The sequence below is a fragment of the Athene noctua genome, chromosome 21, assembly GCF_965140245.1.
Source record: "Athene noctua chromosome 21, bAthNoc1.hap1.1, whole genome shotgun sequence".
Lineage (NCBI taxonomy): Eukaryota > Metazoa > Chordata > Aves > Strigiformes > Strigidae > Athene > Athene noctua.
The window spans coordinates 11,322,461-11,341,790 of NC_134057.1; the positions used below are offsets into that span (position 1 = coordinate 11,322,461).

The 19,330-nt window shown below is 46.0% G+C and overlaps 1 protein-coding gene across 1 annotated transcript in view; it reads right to left on the minus strand.

Annotated features, from left to right (window-relative positions):
* CHAT (choline O-acetyltransferase) overlaps window positions 1-17,357 on the minus strand; it is a 30,825-nt gene extending 13,468 nt beyond the window's left edge. Inside the window, exons 1-9 of the mRNA XM_074924322.1 lie at window positions 17,291-17,357; window positions 15,052-15,243; window positions 12,745-12,863; window positions 11,242-11,295; window positions 8,379-8,559; window positions 7,297-7,474; window positions 2,691-2,860; window positions 546-646; window positions 288-416 (exon numbers count right to left, since the gene is read on the minus strand). Coding sequence (XP_074780423.1) covers window positions 288-416; window positions 546-646; window positions 2,691-2,860; window positions 7,297-7,474; window positions 8,379-8,559; window positions 11,242-11,295; window positions 12,745-12,863; window positions 15,052-15,243; window positions 17,291-17,332 — 1,166 coding nt within the window. The 5' untranslated portion in view covers window positions 17,333-17,357. The remainder of the gene's footprint in view (window positions 1-287; window positions 417-545; window positions 647-2,690; window positions 2,861-7,296; window positions 7,475-8,378; window positions 8,560-11,241; window positions 11,296-12,744; window positions 12,864-15,051; window positions 15,244-17,290) is intronic.
* Between the last annotated feature and the right edge of the window lie 1,973 nt (window positions 17,358-19,330).

Sequence of the window (19,330 nt, forward strand, 5' to 3'; positions counted from 1 at the left end):
GTGCAAATAGGACTCGACCGTTTTTCCATTGGTCTTTGGCTTTCACAATATTTACAAGGAAGGAAAACAACGGTGATGCAATTCCTGGATGCAGCGGAGTAGCTCCAGCCCGAGGGTGCCACCATGCAAAGAGCTGCTGGGCACGTCCAGCCTGGGGGGACGCGCAGGAGGGCAGGGAGAGCACCCCAGGGGGAAACCCATCCCTGCACACAATGTGCCGGGGAGTTCCCAGCTCGCGGTTGTTGTCGGGGGGGGGGGGGGCGGGGAAAAAGAGGCATTTGTTCTACCTTTCGAGTTTTTCTGCTGCTGATGCCAAGTGTGCCTGAATTTCAGGGGAACATTTCCATCTTAGTCTGCGGGGAGCAGGAAGCTCGCTCACGGAATCAGCTCGGACTAATTTCTTGGAGCTTTCTTTCCTGTTAGTACGCGAGATAAAAGCCGTTAAGGTCACAGGAACAATCCAGCTGTTAAACACTGCTTTTCTAGCAGGTAAACGGCTGGTTTCCAGGAGCTGTAGGGGCCTCGGCCGGGCCGAGGGCACTCACGTGTGCTCCAGCAGGCGCTCAGTGCACTGCACCAGCACGACGCCGTCGAAAGGGGAGTGTTCACACACCGCTCCGCAGACTCCATCTCTTCCCACCACAAACTGAGCAAGGAAAGGAACAAGCACAAGACACATGGTGAATAAATCCTGTTGTGGGTAAGTTACCCGCGATGGCGACCTCACAGGAGATGTTGTCTCCTGCAGTTTCCTTATTGCTCCCATCAGGAAAGTCCTTGGCTTACGGATCAGTGGGTGACTTACAGATCTATCGTCAGAGACTTTATCGTCCTGTGCGTGGTGTTGCATTGGATCCCTTTCATGCTGCTATCTATTTTGGACTGAGTCCTGTGAGAATGTAAATTTTAGCATTTCCCATCGGAGTCCAGAAACTGGATTTACCATCTGCTTGGTGGCAGAGGAAACCTGTCACTGGGATGACAGGCCAGGGTGGTTCTCCCACATCTGGGGGCAACGCAACTTCTTACCTGGAAAGTCTCTTAGGCTCACGCTTTATTACACACTGTCTCAAATGAGCAAGCTCATCCTTATTTGATAGCTTTCTCATAGCTTGGTTTACTGTCCTGCTTCCCCTTTACCTTTTATTTGTGGTGTTTTCTTTACTTCCCTCTTACTTGTCTTCACTCCTGATTCCATGGCATATACATGGTGTAACTGGAGACACTTAATCTGTGACACTACTTCTATGATACCCCCATGCAATTGGTTACTTCTGCATCTCAAAAAAAAAAAAAAAAAAAAGGCTGATGTCCAGGACCAAGATACTTGTCTCACATGTTTTCTGTCTTTTTTCTGGACTTTTTCCCCCACCTCTTTTGCAGTGTCCTTAGCTCAGCTCACTCTCTGGGTTTATATCACACATACCCATCTTGCCTCCCTCGTTCCCATGAGGTTTTCACAAAGTAAGCATGATACAAAAAGTTTACCTGGATGTTTTCTGATGCCTTCCTGCAAAGTTGAAGGGGAATATGGAGAGAAAGAACAAGTCCTGCTGTGAGAACAGCTTACTAAACAACCTGTGTTTGCATGAAAGAAAATGGGATCTTTCCTCCCCTAAGAATTTCTCTCTGCCTTTGAACTACTTTCTGGCCCGAATATATCTGGAGAGATGAAGCTCTCCCATATACTATGCAAATTTATTCACTTTCTGCTACCTTCTGATAGTGAACAAAAAGAAAATCTTGTTTATTTTCATCTGCTTGAAACATCTCAACTAGTGGCCCTGCAAATAACAGAGGATTCTAACTAAAGACAAATGATTTGCTCTTTAAAAACACAGCACTGAAGTCTGCTAATAATGTCATTTGCAGTGGCATAAATCAGGAATGACGACTGAAATGTATTTGCACTGGGGCAACTCAGTGCAAGTGAGATTAGATTAGTGCTTTCTTTTTTCATTTTGCTGTCCCTAGACAAGGCAAGAGCAACAAGCATTGTGCAAGCAATGTATCAGGGTTTGGGTTTTGGTTTTTTTTTTTTTTTCAATTTTTCATGAGGTGTCAACATTGTTGACAGTTGGAGATTAAAACATTGCTTCACCCTGGGTCTACTGCAAAATGTGAAAATAACAGTGCAACAAATATGACAATCAAAATCTGATTGGGGAAAAAGGGCTGGAGAAATCAATACATCCAGGGATGCCTCCAGAAAGATGCCGTTAAATGAGTAAACAGTCTGTTAAGTGAGAACTTAATACTAACTTAAACACACGCTAAATTATAAGCAGTAGGATTTCTAGAACATCAGGAAAATGTGTGAGAAGAGAAAGCTGTTGTGCTTTTCCTCTCTGTTCTGGGATGCTGGCCCAGTGTTTTTATTTCATTTGAGAGAGCGGAATTAAACACGTGCTGGGGGGGTTGGCTTTTTTATCGTCCGTCTGCCTGTCCACCTCCCCAAGCGCAAAGGGTAACTTCAGGGAAGGTGGAGAGGCCCCCCCCGACCAGCAAGGCAGTAGATGTCCTTCCCCTGCCCTGCGAGGACCAGGGCTGCTCCCCCCGGCCGGCCTTGGCAGCTCCTACCACCACCTTCCCCTCCTCCTCCCCCTTGATTCGATCGAAGCTCCCCGCCGCGAGGGCGGCTGGAGCCCCTCGCCACGTGCGGGTGGTATCAGAGCACCGTCAGGTTTTACCTGCATGGGTTTGTCGTACCAACGGTTGGCCCCGTTGCTGCGGCAGCCCCCGCCGTGCAGCAGCTGCAAAGCCATGGTGGTGTCGCTGGGTTCCGCCCCGCCGGGGCTGTCCAGGCACACCAGGCACACGCTCCGCTCCATCATGTCGAGGGAGTCGCGGTTAGTAGAGTCTGGGGATGAAAGAGTGAGATGTTCACATCCTCGTACCCGTGGGGCAGGACCGGCTGGGGAACCTTGTTGCCCTGGAGAGCACCGAAAATCTGTCCCTGGCTCCACAGTGAGCCGGTGTCTGAGAGCCCTTGGCAGCAGAACGTCCCGGTGCGAGGCAGCGTTACGCCAGGGCGTCCATTCCTGTGTTAACTTTTGCGATATCTCTGCGTTATCTTTCATGGGATTCAATAATATCACCGTCTTTTTCTGCCTTTCATTTCCTGAAGTAATTATATTACAAAATAAATCTATTTTCCTCTTAAAGCCAGCAGTGCTTACTGATTTTCTGTATAACAGTTACAGAGACAACAGGGAAAAAAATAGAGAATCTCAGAGCTCACGCTACGGCTGCAGTGTCCTGCTCTGGAACCGCAGGGCCTGTGCTGCTTCTGTGCTCTGCTCCCATTCGAACCCTTTTCTGGACAAGGAACAGCAGGGCCCGTGTTGGGTTTGTTCTATTAAAATCCTCTCCTCCCTCCTGACCCTGGACATTTCTCGTACTGCACAGAAATAAGCCCTGGGCTGGGCACGTTCCCTGCATCACGCGAGGGAACATCGGCGGGTGAGGTTGTGATGACGATATTGCCAAAAACACGGGTTGTCACATTCCAACTCTCTTCTATCAGCAGGGTACTGTTGAATAAAATGTGCTTTTTCTGGCTTTCTATCTCTGTTTCTTTTCCCTACCCTGTCACTCTTGCTTCTGCCTTGTCCTCAGTGCTTTCCTCCTCATTTATAGTGTATTTATGAGGGGTTTTGTCTCAGTTTCTTTAACTCAGAAATATTATGAAGGTAAAGGTTTGTTTGCTTTTGAGGGCCCAGTTTGAGGCATAGGAAATATTTAATAGTGAGCACTTAATGCAGCTCTTAATTGAAAAGATAAGTGTGGAAGCTATAACAAGAACTTGTTTCATACAAAAGCTTACAACATCATTAATTGCTGTTAAATGATTGTTAACAAGATCAAAGGAAAAAGGGCTTTCAAAAATCAACTTAAAATTCCTTCCATTCTTAACAGATCTGCTGGTACTGTTAGATTTTGGTGGAAATGTTTTTTCCTTTCAGAACGTTCTTAACTAAATATATGAATTCAGATCGATCAAATCTTCTTGCAAGTCTGTGCTAAATTCAACAACTCTGTGCTCAATTCGGGAGATGATTTTTAGCTGAAAGAATGGAAAAAATATTTAAAATGAAACAATTCTGATTTGCTTTTGAAATATAGACCCGTTTCAAAATGTGCGTGGTTTTAATGTTTGCAAATGTGAAAAGCAGCTCCATCCTCTGAAAGAATGGCATTTCTCAAGAGAAGAAAAAATGTACTTTCTCAAAATGAGTAACAGGGTAGTGAGGAGATAGAAAAAAAACCCCAGATGCTTGTTATCATCCAGGTTTGTTCTCCAGATTCTGTGTAGTAGAAAAGACTGCAAATACGCACGAAACAAAAAAGGTGCTGGGAGAAGGAGAGACAAGTGATGGGGATGGCTGGGAAGGACGAGGGGGAGCTGCGACCTCGTGCAAGTTGTGGCAGGGTACTGACTGCTGCTGCCTGTTGGCTCCTGCGAGGGAGCGTTGGCAGCTGTGGCCCGAGGGCCAGGGGTGGCCAGTCTGGCTCCTGTAAGGCCGCGTGGGACCGGGGCAGGGCACAGCGTGTTGCCCTCCCTCGCCCACAGAAGCAGAGTCCGAGGGAAGGCACCTGCCAGCTCCTACAAGGACTTGAGAGGGGAGATTGCGACTGGTTGTTGACCTTTCTGCCAGCGATCCGTGCCACCCCGCGACACGTCGCACACCGACGTGCCTCTGAACCGTCCTCAGAAGCTTTATAAGGGAGAAGACACATCCCTGTCCACTTGGCTGTAGAGCTCGTGTCTGGCACTTGTAGGGCTGGAATTGGGGTGTTTATTCCAGTGATGGTCTGGGTGCATCAGTGCAAAGGTTGAAAAGATCCTCGTGAATGGAAGTTGCTCCGAATACAGCAGCTGCTGGTATTTGTGGACAGGCACCTTCAAGGAAAAACTGCTTGGGTAGTGATTTACAAACTGCTCACAGCTTGCTCAGCGTTCTGCTTTACGTTGTCTGATAGGCTTCTAGATATTTCATTGTGGCTGCTGCCCACACATCTTTGACAGATATGAAGCCCTTATTCTGACATATGGCTTCAGGGTAGCTGGAGTCTAGGTATTAGAGTGAATAAAATTAAGCTCAGCTAGAGACAGAAAAGCAGAGGAATGATGCCCTTACGGAAAGAAACAGACACGTCCAGAGAGCTGATCAAACACTGAAAAAATTATCATGTAAAGCAGGTGATGAACTGCACAAGAACTCATGAACCGTGACTTGGGATGGAAAGTATTTCAGAAAGAGCTGAAAGAGGGGAAAAGTGTGAGGACAAGCCTAAAGCCCTGCAGGACATGTCTTGTCCTTCTTCCTTTCTAACTGCACACAATTGTGTTGAATCGGCCAGTCTGCTTTTGTTGAGTTGGGTTTCTTGGTTTTAGAAGACAGTTCTGAACCAAATTCAGATACAGGATGCATGGGACAGCAGCTCCTGTGGAGCAGGAATTAACTCACTGGACTTAGGGGAGGGAGTTTTGCAGCCTGAATGCTGTTAAAATACCGGCTGAGTTTATAAGTCAGTGATGGCTGGGTTTATTACAATTTATTTATTACAATTATTATATTTATATAATAATATATATTAATATTATTACATAGCTGTAATTATATTCCAATTATGGAATTTTCTCACCTACAAGACCCACCCTCTACTTGCAGGTCAATGCAGGCCCATGTGTGTGTTTCCTTCATAACCTCTGCAGAGCTTTGTCCCCTCTGTCCCCAAGCATCTCTCCCTGCCCAGCACAGAACAACTGTGGAGCAGCTCCTTCCACCTCGCGCTGCTCCACAGAGGCTTCTCTCTTCCTCTGTTAGTTATCGTTGCATGAACATTTCACCACAGGTAAGAGAGAAGGGAGGGCTGTTCGTGATCTGTAGTATGTGTAACAGCAGTGGATTACACCTTAGGGAGGAGCTGTGCTAACACGCACGGTACAGGACAATCCTGCCCAGATTAGAGGAGGCTGACCTCACAGTGCTGTGATATTTGCTAATGCAGAAGCTGGTTTTTTCAGCTGCATAACTGAGTTGATTCGCCTCCTCATTAAAATCAGTATTTTGGCAAACGCCAGGCAATCAAAAAACACTATAGAGATGGTTCTGCCAGTTTTTGTGGATTTATCTTTTGTTCTTTGGATGATGTAGGTTTACAAAGATTATTTTGCTGCAGGTTTCAAGGTATTCACTATTTTACTTAAAAGTGTAGCATGAAAATAAATGATTAGGTGTTTATCTCCGTTTTCATTAAAATAAGGAATCTCTTTTTTTTTTTCTTTTTTTTTTTTCCCTGCTTTAAAAAGAAAAGGTGGGGAGGGGAGGGGAAAGCCTGAAGGTGAGACTGGTGCCATGTAATAACGCTGTAATAATGGCCAGGATTCTGTGTGCGTGTGTTTATAAAGTTATTGTAAGCACAGGTAAATTTGAATAACAAAAGTGAGGATCTTTCCTGGGATGGTAAACATATTTTGCGACTATTGGCAACTCTCCTACGTTCCAGGACATTGGTAGAACAGAAATATTTTCTGCAGCATGGCTGAACTGAGGATAGAGATGAATTAACGTTTTTTTCAGGAGGGAAAAATTAGTACCTAAGTCATCTAAAATGTCAAAAGGAGGGTGTTTACATCACTAAATATCTCAGGTGTAAGTGATAGAAATGACTAATCCCACCCTTTATTTTCATCTGTTTCAAAGTCAGGCATTTGAGTTCAGAATCCAAGAGAGCTAAATGCTGCCTGTGGTGGGAGGAGAGAGAGAACTAGCCCCAGACAACGTGGTGTCACCTTTCCTAGATACTTACTTAAAAGTTGGATGAATCAGCCTCTTTTTCTCCACTGACCAGAGAGAGCACACATCTAGATTCAATAGGTGTTTAACTTGTCAGTGCTTTCATTAGATGAGATGAAGAACAGTTGCCAAAAGCTGAGAGGATACATCATCCCTACTGGTACGCAATGGATGCGAAGAAAGAGACAAATCACAAAATCTGACGTAATGTAATTTATGTGATGAAAAACAGAGAATGGAGTGAGAGCTATTTACATGACGCAACACTTAAACATACAAAGCCAAAGGGTCAAACCGTATCTGCTGCTTCCCTGGAAACGCACACCTCAACACTTACAGGTATTGGCTTTCCTCCTGCTAGAAAAATTCAGCAGTGGAGTTGCACATTCGGTCCTATATTTGCTGTAACGTTCACTCCCAGCAAAGAAAGGCAATGGTGATGAGGAGGAAGAGGAGGAAGATGATGGAGAAAGCTGGGATGGCTGCTGCTAACCTTTCATAAGGATCGTCCTGGCCTCTGCCCACTCTGTCCTTCCGTCTGTTGTCAGCAGGCCAATGGGAGGCAGCAGTTCCTCTTCGTTCTCTGCCATTTTGGCTATCTTTCGTAACTGAGTGAAAAGATCTCCCTCACTGAGACGACGGAAATTAATGACAACATCCAAAACAAAAAACTGCAAAAAAATGACAGAAGTCAGACGAACAGTCACAGCGGGGCTGGACCCTCCTTACCGGTCCAAGGTTTTGCTTTCGCCTGGCCGGGTGCTGGGATGCAGGAGTCCTGCCTGCGGAGCCCCCACACAACGGGGCACAAACCACGGGGCTCAGCCCTCCCGTGCTTTCACCCCCGCTGCTACAGGGGACTTACAGTGTGTGTTGGGCTCAAATAAAACGTACACGATTTGAATAAGAATAAAAAAACCCCTGAAGAGACAAAATCAGGAAGTATGTAAGCAATTTCCATGGTCTTATTTGTTTAATATTAACCTAGAGAATCCAGAGAACTTCCCGTTGAGGTGAAGAACGGAATTCCTGGAAAAGGGACCTCTGGGATCGACCCCTCCATTCCAAGGGGCCTGCGGGCACAGCTCCAGGGCCAGGAATACCTGAGCTGGGCTGGAAGTTACTGTGCCCAGCCCACACCTGTGCTGATCTCCTCAGGCACCGTGTGGCCCCCGACATGGGATGGTGACATACATGCCACGCGTTGTGTGCCAACACCTGACTGTCAAGAGAAGAGCATTTCCAGCAAATGCACTCTCATCAGACTTTTTTTTTTTTTTCCTCTCCGTGGTTTCATCTCTGTTTAATAAACATTTTTGTTTGAATGAGGAAGCAAATGAATTCTGCCACATTCCTCCTTTCTGCATCACTGCACTTGGAACATGATGTGGGCTAAGGACAAAAACGCTGCAGAAGCATCTTTTGGAAATATTGACAGTGAAAGCCTGGTAAGATGTGAGCTCATACCCAGCACGCTAATTGTGTTTTTGAACAGTGATTATATTAGGCTTTTCTTGAGTGAATTTAAGCAAACTAAGAAATATAGAAAGGTATAAAAGAAGAACACTCATTTACCTGATTGTTACAAGCAACAATAATGTGCTCTGGTTCTGGCATTACGCTGCTTTTCTGGGCCACGAGGGTATCTTTGGTGTGTCCTGGAAGACGATAGGAAGAAAAGAGTCCATAGTACTGCTTCATACAGAGGGGGTGACCGGACAGCTGTCCATGAGCAAAATCAACAGGTAAAGCATGGCTGGAGAGAGAGGAGAAAAACAAAGCCAGAGGAAGAGAGGAGAGAGAGAGAGACAGAAAGGAAAAGAAATCTAATCTGTCCTTTGTTCTGTTACAATTAGATCAGGTATAACACAAATTGAATAATAAAACGAGATTACAGTATAAAGGAAATAAATGAATTCCCATACTACAGTTAAATACATCATTCCTGGCAGCTTCATGCATATTCATTAAGCAATTGCATTATCAGTGGGAATGGAAAGAATAGCAGGTCTCTGCAGCGTGAGTGGGAAGCCTGTCTAGAGGGGACCCCAGACCCTTCCCAGGACAGGAGTCAGCCAACCAGCTGGAAAAAACCTTGAAAAAAGTGATTGCTGAAACTCGCTGCAAATCCCCGCGGCCCTGTAGTGGCGAGCGTGCGAGGGGGCTTTGCCTGATGAACAGGAATGGCCCGGGCGAGGCAGGGGGCACTTCTGTTCTCCACGGAGCCTCCCATGTGCTCATCCTCACTTAGACCTACGGGGGAATGCGTGCTGAAAACCTATTTTTATCGGAAGGTATGTGGAAACGACACCTCCTATAGGCTTCTTCAGCAGTCAGGGGAAAAAAAAAAATAATTATCGCAATTATGATTATAGATTGTAAAACATCCCACTGGCACCACGGCTGAAAGTTCAGAGGCCACAGGAGGGAGCAGATCTGGGGGTGCAAAGGTTTCCCCTCAGCAAGAGAAGAGCAAGCTTCCAGCTGCCAGAGAGGGGCAGGGGCAAAGCAGCACGAGAGGAGGGTTACGGTCACGCAGCTGACGGGGGGGGGGAAATGTTTTACACTAGTTTATCTTGTTTAACCTTCTCTTCAGAACTGCTGCAGTTCTAAACCAGGGATATTCACTTTACTTCCTGGCTCTCAAACTCTCTGTATCACTTATTTCCTTGTACAGGTGCTTCATTTTTTTGTTCCTCATCAGCAAAACAGGTTCTCCTCCTCCCTCATTTTGCATAATGCAGAAATCTGCTTATATTTAACAGTTTTAAAGAGCATCTATGATGATAGATTTTTGATAGATGAGATCAAAAATAGCGCGGCATAATATTATAATGATGGTGATTAAAAAATTCCGTGAGCAAAAATAGTGGAACAGCATCACAGATTTAGACAAGACGATCTGTAACTACAGCAGTTAAGAAAGGGGTTATTAACTCTGACGGCGCCAGAAAATCTTGCACTGAATTAGGTCTGTGGAAGATCTTGTAACTCTCTTTATGTGAGTGAGTCAGGCTTGGTTTGAAATATTTAGTCCTGGGCACTGCACGGAATGAAAATGGAGCGGAATGGAAAACTGTACGGTTAAAACTAACTGCCTGGGTGTGGGCTGGAGCGTTGTGCATCTGCGCTGGGGTGACTCGAGAGGAGCAGTTACACCCCCTGGGAGCAACAAGGCGCTGAGCGTGTTACAGTTACGGTGTCCTCAGCATTGACAGGAGGGGTGACAAGCAAACATTAATGACAATATGAGGCCAGTAGTGAGGAGCTAAATGGTTACTGATTTAAGGCAAGCAAATCTGATCGGAGGAGTCTTTGGATCTAGACTAGCGAGGTCGAAACAACCAGAATTTAAATCAGCCTTTGTTAGAGCAGTGTGGTTTCTTTCTCTCGGGTCCTGTCCCGCAAAGATGCACCAAACCCACCCCGCTGGTACGCAGGGGGATGCCACAGCACGCCGGGGCTCGCGTACGCCGCTGCGTGGCCTGTCTTGGACAACAGCACTCGTCCTTAAATCAGGACCTCTTCTGTACTTTCTGAGCGGCTGTCACATTTTTGAAATGAAAAATCAAACAGCCTCTTCCTCTTTATCTAATTCATGGCTGATAGGGACTTTGTTTTCTGAACACGGACTTTGCCTTCCTCATCCAGACGAGCCTTGGTTAAAGCGTATCACACCGGGCTCCTGGATTTCCATACGGCAGCGACCCCTTCCCTGCCATGGGGTGGTGCGTCCCTGGGGCTTGGCTCTCCACTGTTTCTACCTTTCGGGGAGCAGCGATTTCAGCACTTGGAACATACTGGGAAAGGTTAAGAAGTGCTGTGTAGAACGCTGTCACGAGCTACCCGGTAGGAAGCAGCATGGATTTCCCCTGTGTTCGTAGGCCAAAAGTGACAATGGCCCACGTAACTTCTTATTTTTAGTAGCTACTGAACCAGGCTGTCGGGGATGAGGCTTCCTTCACCCGGCGGGGTGTGTTATTTCTGTTTTGGGGGGAGGGAGGCAGGGGAGCTGATGCTCCAAACGGAGGGTGCAGCCCACGGAGGGGGTGCAGCACCCTGGCAGGGGCTGGAGCCAGGGAGGGTGTGAGGCTGCACAACCACAGCTGCGGCTCTGCGGGTCTGGGGAGCACGGGCCTCCTGCTGGGGGTCCCCAAAACCCCTTCAGACACATCGCCTGTGTCCTTGGGGCTGCCCTGCACACTTATGACTACTGGGCATCAAAGGAGGATCCTTCTCCAACCCGCTGGATTGCAGTAACAAAGCAGAAAGTGCATTAAAAAATTGCTGAAGCGCTTGCCCCGAAACATGCTGGAGCCCCAGCCCCGTCCGAACGGTGGAGAGGTGCCAAGCAGCCTGGCGTCGGGCACAGGACAGCACCCGTGGATCAGAAGCCCCGCGGATGCTCAGGCAGCGGCTCTCCTGCCAGGCTACTTACGTGTCCAGTAAAGCTTTATAGTCTTGCACTCCTGAAATGAGACTGGCAGCAAACCTGCAAGTAGCAGACAGAAGTGACATCAGCCTCTTGACATTTGGCAACGCTGGGCTGTTGTTTCTGAGAGGCAGAGGAGACTCTGAATGACTGATGGCACAGCCTGAGGAGAGGGAATCTTCTGGCTTGGCAAGGAGAGCCCCTGCCCCCCCCAAACCCTAAACTGATTCATCCCAACACCTAAACTAATTCATGTCACGAGAAATATGAAATCCCAGAGATGGTTCCTTCAAATGGTTAAACAGACTACCACGGGAGGAAGCCTGAAAGCATTTATTTAGAGAATGGGAGCAGAGGCTGAATATTTAATAGAATCCTTAACAAGGGTTCCAATATCAATACTCATAAGCTGTCCAATTTATTAGAGTACTTCCTGTCCTAAGCAGATATTTTTTCTGCACGCTGTGGACAGGTATATTATTTCCTGACACTGCCCATTCGCACCGTGTGAATGGGAGGCTCTGAGAAAAATATTTCCTTGTTAAAGCACAGGCAAAGTGGAGGTTTTTCGAAAGCTGTGTGTGCACAATAAACTTAGACAGTAATGAATAGAAGCATTTATAATTATGTTTAAAGTAAAGTAAAAAGATACATCGGCTGTCTATGCAAAACGTTAAAATAACACGTACCGGCTCCAGGGTTCTGGCTGGTTTATAACAGCATAAATTCACATGCTCGGTAATGAGCAGCTAGAGAGTGCTAAAGGCAAAGAGGGAAATTGCACTATATGAAGGTAGATTTGATCTGGTTTACTGTTTTAAAAGGAGAAAATGTTTTGGCAAAGGCTGAAGAATGGAATCCTGTTTTAAGGGTGTCTGGAGAGGTATATTCCGTGCTTGGCTACGCGCTTACCTTTTCACTTCTCACATGATTGTGTTTGCCCCCAACAGCTCAGAGGAGAAGGGTCAGGTCAGGGCTGGGAAGGATGGGCCTGAAGGAAGCCGCGTTCTTGGGGAGGAATGATTTCTGAACGGTTATTCTTGGATTCCCTGTGTTTCTGGTGCCCTTCTGGGCACCTGAGAGGGACAATTTAATGCCAGAGTGGCCTTTTCAGTTTGCAGGGTGGCTCTGAGTCACAGCGATGGCACGGTAAAGACTGTTTTCCTTTAAACAACGTGTCAGAAATCAGTATTTCTTTTTTTCCATCGCAAAAATGGTTCACTTGAATTATGCAATGAAAAGCTTTGCAAATTATTCCTTTAAAAAATGATCATTCCCATGGCAATTTTTTTTTTTTTGTGCAATCAGTGTAACAGTAATGACACTTTCATTTCTGAGTATCAGTACGAGTAACCCCAGAAACACTGCCCTCAGTCAGCAGGCCTGGTAGGAAATCATTTAATGGTTGCAGCCCTTATTTTTTAATGAAAGTTGATTGTTCTTTTGCAAAAGCAATACGTTTAAAATATCCTTTCATTTAGCGAAAGCTGCAAAGTCGTAGTACATTACCTCAGCTGGTCATTTACATCCTTGAAATTCTGACGAGCAAAGATAATTGCTGGGCTGGAGTTGACTGGAAGAGGCAGGCGGTTGTTGAGGTACATGTCATCCAGCCAGTAGTTAAACACCTGCGGGAAGGGGACACGAATCTTAGAGCCACAAAGAGCATGCGGGAAGGCAGGCTGGCGGTGAGAGGAGGGTCTGGGCTCCTGGCATCGGGCCGGGGCTCTGATTAACGGGGCTGCCCAGCGTTCTCAGCCTGGGCTCCGCCACCTCGGCTCAGCTGGAATCAGCCACCGCTCCATAATCCCATCTTTCAATCAATGGCAATTTACAGTGTGTTCCACTGAAAAGTAAACAAGCTCCGTGTTGTGGTGCTTCGGGTATTTTGCTGTTTGCTTCTCTCTACCACGAACAATTGTTTGAGTACAACATGCCAGCTGCTGACTCCTGAGTAGTGACTGAGATACATTTGAGAGATGGGCAGAATTTTACTAGTGAGAGTTTTCCTTATGGGGCTTCAAATACTTGTCAGTGATGCCAAGATGCTCTGTCCTTTGCCATCAGATACCGTCTGGCAGCAAGACAGAGCGGGAAGACAATTTCCCAAGCTTAATGGTTTGGTCCTGCAGATGCTGGCACATGGGTAGGGCCCCTAGAGAAACCCCTCTGTGTCCACTGGCACAAATGCAGGGTACTGATGCCTGACCCAGACAGACACACACGTTAAATTTTTCACCATTTTTATCGAAAATACAGATGTATGGTAACTGCATTCCTTTATGTCTGAGTCTGAAGAATCGTTATTTGGAAAATGGAGGCTTTCATAAAAAGATCGAATGGTCTTCCAGAATTTAGCGAGCATGCTTTGCATATACTAACTATAAACAACAACGAAATTATGCAAAAAAAAATATTACGAATGCACGCATCAGTTGAAAAAGTTTTCCTCTGAGATATTTCATTGCTGTTAGAACAGATGCTTCCCCCCCGGTCTCTGGAGCCTTCAGGAGAACAGGCTAGAGCTATACTCCTGGCGAGCTGAATTCCAAATAAAAACATTTCTAGTTTAGCTTAAGAATCAGGTATTTAAATGTAATAACCAGTCCTTAAAGTCAAGACATTTCAGAAAACGCTCATGCATCCTTCCTCTGTAATTTCCATGCTACAAGAGGTGAAGTGAAGAGCTGTCTCCTGGAACACTCTCTGTGACCAGGAACACTATTTACGCGATGGGTAATTTAGCCACCAAGCCCATGAAGTTCTAATCAGGATAACAAAACGAGATTGGGCGGCGTTCAGTGGGACCCTCAGACTGTGGCAACAAGCAGTTCGGAAATCGAGCACTGCTTTTCAGATAAAAGCCCTGCCGGTGCTGTAGGTTTTTTTTCCTGACTGTAACAATTTGATAGAGTATTCTTGTGGGTCACAACTGAAAAATTAAGGGAGAAGCACGCTTCCCTGACGTCAGCAGCAAGCCCGCACGCTTCCCCTGAATCTGTGAAACCATTCAGTGTCTCTTGTCCTTGTTGGGATGGAAGGACTTCAATAACATCAGCCTTTCTAGCCTTCAGCTGCCGTATTCTAACGTGGTTGATGCAGGCAGGATGAACTGTGACTCTGTGGAATGGTAAAATCTATTTTATCTACAACTTATTTCATTTTCCTGTCTCGGGAAGCAGAAAGCTGGACTTTTTTTAAAGGCTGAGGTTCCAGCATGCTCTATGTGATAGACAGATGTGTGTATACATGTGTGTGAGTATGCAGAGAAAATACTTCAGAATAAACTGCACTGGAATGGGGTGACAACGAATGGCAAATAACAATTTAATGTAAAAGGAGTAATTCCTATCCTAAAGTATTCCATTCCAGAATAATTTGACTGGATCAGAGCTTTGGGTAGAAGCACATACAAGGAACTTTCTATAGCCTTATCAGAAAGCATTTTTCATTTTAACAAAACCTCAATCCTGTTATTAAAGGGAAAGGTAGACGTTCCATACAGAAAGGATGTAACACAGCGCTTCCTGCAAGCAGAGCTGACACCTGGGTGCATGCACCTGAGATGTGTGAATTCCCTCATTTGTGTCAAAAACCCGCTGATTTGAAAACATAATAATGACATGGATTTTGACATTTTGAAGATTCTAGCCTAATAATGTCTGAAATACTCGTTCCCTTTGGTAAATCTGACATGACCCCTGTTTGCACTGACCCACTGAAAGAAAGCAGTGATCACCCATAGAATATCACAAATAGTTTGTAAATGAGCATCGTTCAACGCAGCAATTATTTTTCTCATCTGCATTTGCTTACCCAGTTCGCTGTCTTTTCCCTCCTTTCCTCGAGGATTTGCTGCAAAGATTCCCCCAGACCTCCTGCAATTCCAAACTGCTCTACAATGCCCTTGGTCTTTCTAAACTGCTCCTCTGGAACCAAGTGTTTCATGCACTGTAGGTACATGCGTAAGGTCTGCTGCAGTGGTGGGACTGGAAGTTTTGGCACGGCCTAATCATAAAAGAAAAAAAAATATTAGCAATAATTCGTTTTTTTCCCAACTGTCCTCTTTATTTTTTTCTTCTGTTGCTGAGGAATATTTTGTATCCCTTCTTAAATCCATTTATTCTGCTTTAGCAGTTGAGATGCCCGATTACTGCAAACATAATTGGGTGACTTCAGAGGACTTTCATTCGGTCTTAAAGTACCTGGACTTTAGGACAGCATACGCAGTCGTATGCAATGCTGCAGCAGCGGTACCTCTAGTAGGCAGCTCTACTTGCAGGCCTTTGGCCAATGAGGATTTCAAATGAATAAGTCGGGAAACTAGAGGAAAACAGAATATTTCTCGGTAAAAATTTTAGAGATCCTACAGCAAACAGGCGAATAGGCATGATGTAAGCACATCATCTGAGCTAGACTCTAGGAAGTCTTCAAATACATTACAGCATAATCAAGTAATGCATTAGGAGAAGGTATTTTATGAGTAAAGAAGTGCTCTTAGCTTGTGATCAGCAAAACCATGGGTTAGTACTTGTCTGATTGGTAACATGACTGGTTATAAAACTGGGAAAATATAAAACCTGCAGGTCTACCTGTTCATTAGCACTGACCACATACAATCCTCAATAAACCTGTGTTCTACTCTCCAAACCTCTGCTATGGGCCAGTCTGGAACCCTCCTAGAAGGCTTTGGCAAAGCATTTCTGTTTATCCTTGCTTTATCCTTATCCTGTTTGGAGCAGGAAACCAACAGTATCTGGGAAGAAAACAGTCTCATGCTCTCCATGCAACTAAGCTTCCTTTGTTTTTTAATGCAGAATTAACCAAGTGAGGTGTAATTAGTCATTTAAAAGCCAGAGGAATTATGGGGGCAGCGGGAAAACCCAAGCAAGGAGGTAATCCATGAGAGACTGGGAAATTGCAGGAGGCTGTGATGCTCCAAGCGTGGCTCCTCGGGGAGGTGGATGTGTCTCCCACTTGAGGAACAGTCATCGAATTCAGCTGTGCTTGCCCACTAGTGGTTAGCGTGGACCATAAACTTTTGGAGGGTTTATTTGTCTGTTTTGATTTTCGCCTGTCTCCTAAAGCAGGTAAAGTTCAGATGTTTTTACTAGCTCTCGATGGAAGAGATGCTCACTTTCCCAGGACCGCAGCGTGGTTTTGGCTGAAGGGATTCTGCAGTCACCTCGTCCCACCTGCTGCTCGGGGCAAGGCTGGCGGCAAACTCCTCTGGCAGGGAGGGAGGGAGGGATGGAAATGCTCTCGACTGGAGGCAGGGAACGGGTGTCCTCTGAGCCCAAATACCAGCTCGGCCTTTCGACACCCACAGAAAAGTCTGTGCTGTGTTCGGTTTCCCTACGTGGAAACCACAGATTTCAGCTACCCATAAAAAGTGCCAGAGGATGACCTGTTAGTAATGGAAATGCAAACCCAGCTTAGCCTGTAACGCACCCTGGGTCTCAGAAATAAAAGCACGGTAATTCTACAGTTTCAAGCTATGTTTAGTCAGGGCGTATCTCTTCTGTCATTGATTACTTGGTCAGTGGAAACAGATGTGCCAAATAGTATTTCTTTTTGGCACCTGTCTTTGCCCCTCTCTGGGTAAGGTTGCTGTGCAGCTCATGACTCTGCTTAGGCAAAAAGCTTTAAACCCAAGGGCTGGATTACTTCCAGGCATCCACATCCGGCATCTTTTAAACCAGCTTGAAAATTAATCATGTGTGATAGTTTGACAGTTCTGTACTATTAAGAAATAACTACATGCCATCTCTGACTGTGTAGTAATGCATCTGCTGTTGTGTAGTAGTATTTCACTTACTGGGATTATTCACAGATGTTGGGAGGAAGAGTCTTTATCTATGAGAAGCACTAATGTTAGATCAAAGTTCCTGATTAAAAACCGCTGCAGGATAACTAGTGTTCCCTGAAATGAAGAAATCAGCTCGGGAACAGAGCTTGATTTACATTTATTATATTAATTTACAGCATTAAAAGCTGTTAAGTCATCTATCTTCAACATTTTTTTCTTTTTGTTTTCCCGGAAACAGTCACTTACCGTCTCATCTTTACGGCATGGATCTTTCTCTTTCTTCTGCATGTTGTTTCTTTTTTTTTTTTTTTTTTTTTTTCTAGGACAGGCGTTCCTGCATTTCTTTTGATATCTTTTGTTGAGGACAGAAATTGAAGCCACTCCTGGGGGCACTTATGGAGCCTCACGCCTCAGTTCTGGAAATAGAAAAGATTTAACGTCCAGTCAGTCCCCATTATTTATAACCAAAACGTACATGGGGAGTATTCCCTGCGCAAGCATACATAGAGGCTTCAGAATGCAAAACTGACGAGAAATAGAAGTACAACGTTCAAAAGCAGCTGAACTGAGCCCTGTGGAGATTGCTCTGACGTTCTGTTTGTCTCATTTTGCTATAAATTTCTTTATCCAGAACTATGTGATGCACATAAATGGTCCCTTCCCAGCATGGTTTATTTTGTCAGTAATTCACATCCCAAAGCATTGTGCCGTGATCCGCACACCTTGTGTTGCTGCGACGTTAGCTGGAAGGAAGAGGTGACTTTGATGTACTTACGTGGACACAGACAATAGTAAGGTTGCAGTTTTCTGTCTAAGATCTTGTACGTCCTCCCTTTACCATTTTATATGAAAGCACCGCGTTCTTTAAACTCGATGGAGACGTGCCTCTGCCCTGCAGGCGAGAGGCTGGCAGGGCTCCAGCGCTGTGGGCACAGCTCTGGGCTGGGGGCCGCCGCGAGCTGCCCAGCCTGGCTGTGGGAGGACTGGGAGGGGTGGCAGACGCTGCGTTTGAACCGTTTCCCACAGCAGTCCTCCCAAACAGCACACGCCACCCAGGGAGATGCCTTAACCTGTCAGGAGTCACAGAAATCACCTATGACAGAGCAAACACTTCTGCTTGTGTCTCTCTAGTGTTGCGCTTATCGTGGTTTCCACATCCAAAGATGCTTCTTATTCCTTTTCTGCCCAAGAATAAGCTATATGGCACAGACACGGTGTAACAGTGCTCACACCAAGTGGTTGTCCTTCAACTACAGTGGTACTGCAGCACAGTAAGTTCTATGTGTCCAGCCAGGTCTTGACACATCATAGGTTTCTTGTTTGTTTGTGTTTTGTTTTGTTTTGTTTTTAATTACTTTGCACTGTGTGTAAGCGAAATATAAAAGACAACATGTATTGGCCAAGTTGAAAAGATGTCACATTTCCTTTCTGAAACCCTCGAGACTATCCATTCAGGGCACTGGAATTATTTCTACGACAGCTTTTAAAAGCCCTTTGGATAATAACCCACAGTGTCTGAAAGTGGTTTGGCTCGCAATGCGCAGGGGTGGCGGTGCATTAGCTCTCTCCCGAGGACCGGGCTTGCCTGTTCCAGCCCTGAGCCCCAGCACGGCTCTGCCGTGTGTCCGCAGTCACCCTGCGTTGATCCCGTCCCCTCCCCGTCCTGCCAGCGGGGCCATGTGCTGTGAAGTAGGTTGTATAAGGTCGAGAGAAGCCCCTGGGGCCCTGCAGCGAGCCAGACAGCAAAGTCATGTTGATCTGTCATCTGCTCACCCCTTCAACCCAGGTGAGAGAGGATTTCCCTCACGGAGAGGCCCGTCGAGGCGCTGCGCTGCCCCGCTCCCTCCCGTGCGCTACACAGGTCTCACCCCTCAGCTCTGCGCCCGATTCCCACCAACGCAGGTCAGGGCACTTCAAGTAACAGACACATTCTGCAGCTCTTGGAAGACGTGGCTTGCCCAGTTGTTCATGGGCTGGTCCCAGCTCCCCACTTGTGCTCACATACAGAACAGCCATTTTGTCTTCAGAGCCCCTGAAACTGTCTTCTGCTAAAGGAAAAATCCTGTCGGTATTCTCCTCACTGGGACTTTTGTTCTTTCTTTCTTTCTTTCTTTCCTTATGTTTTTTTGTCAAACTGCAACGTGGAGTCACACTGACTGCAAGTCCATACCAGCTCTCTGTCTGTGGGAAATGCTACTAATAACAGACACACCTATCCATAAAATCAGGGTGATAAAGAGTTTGGGGGTGGTAGCCTGAACTGTACTTTCCTCTGTGACGGGGAGG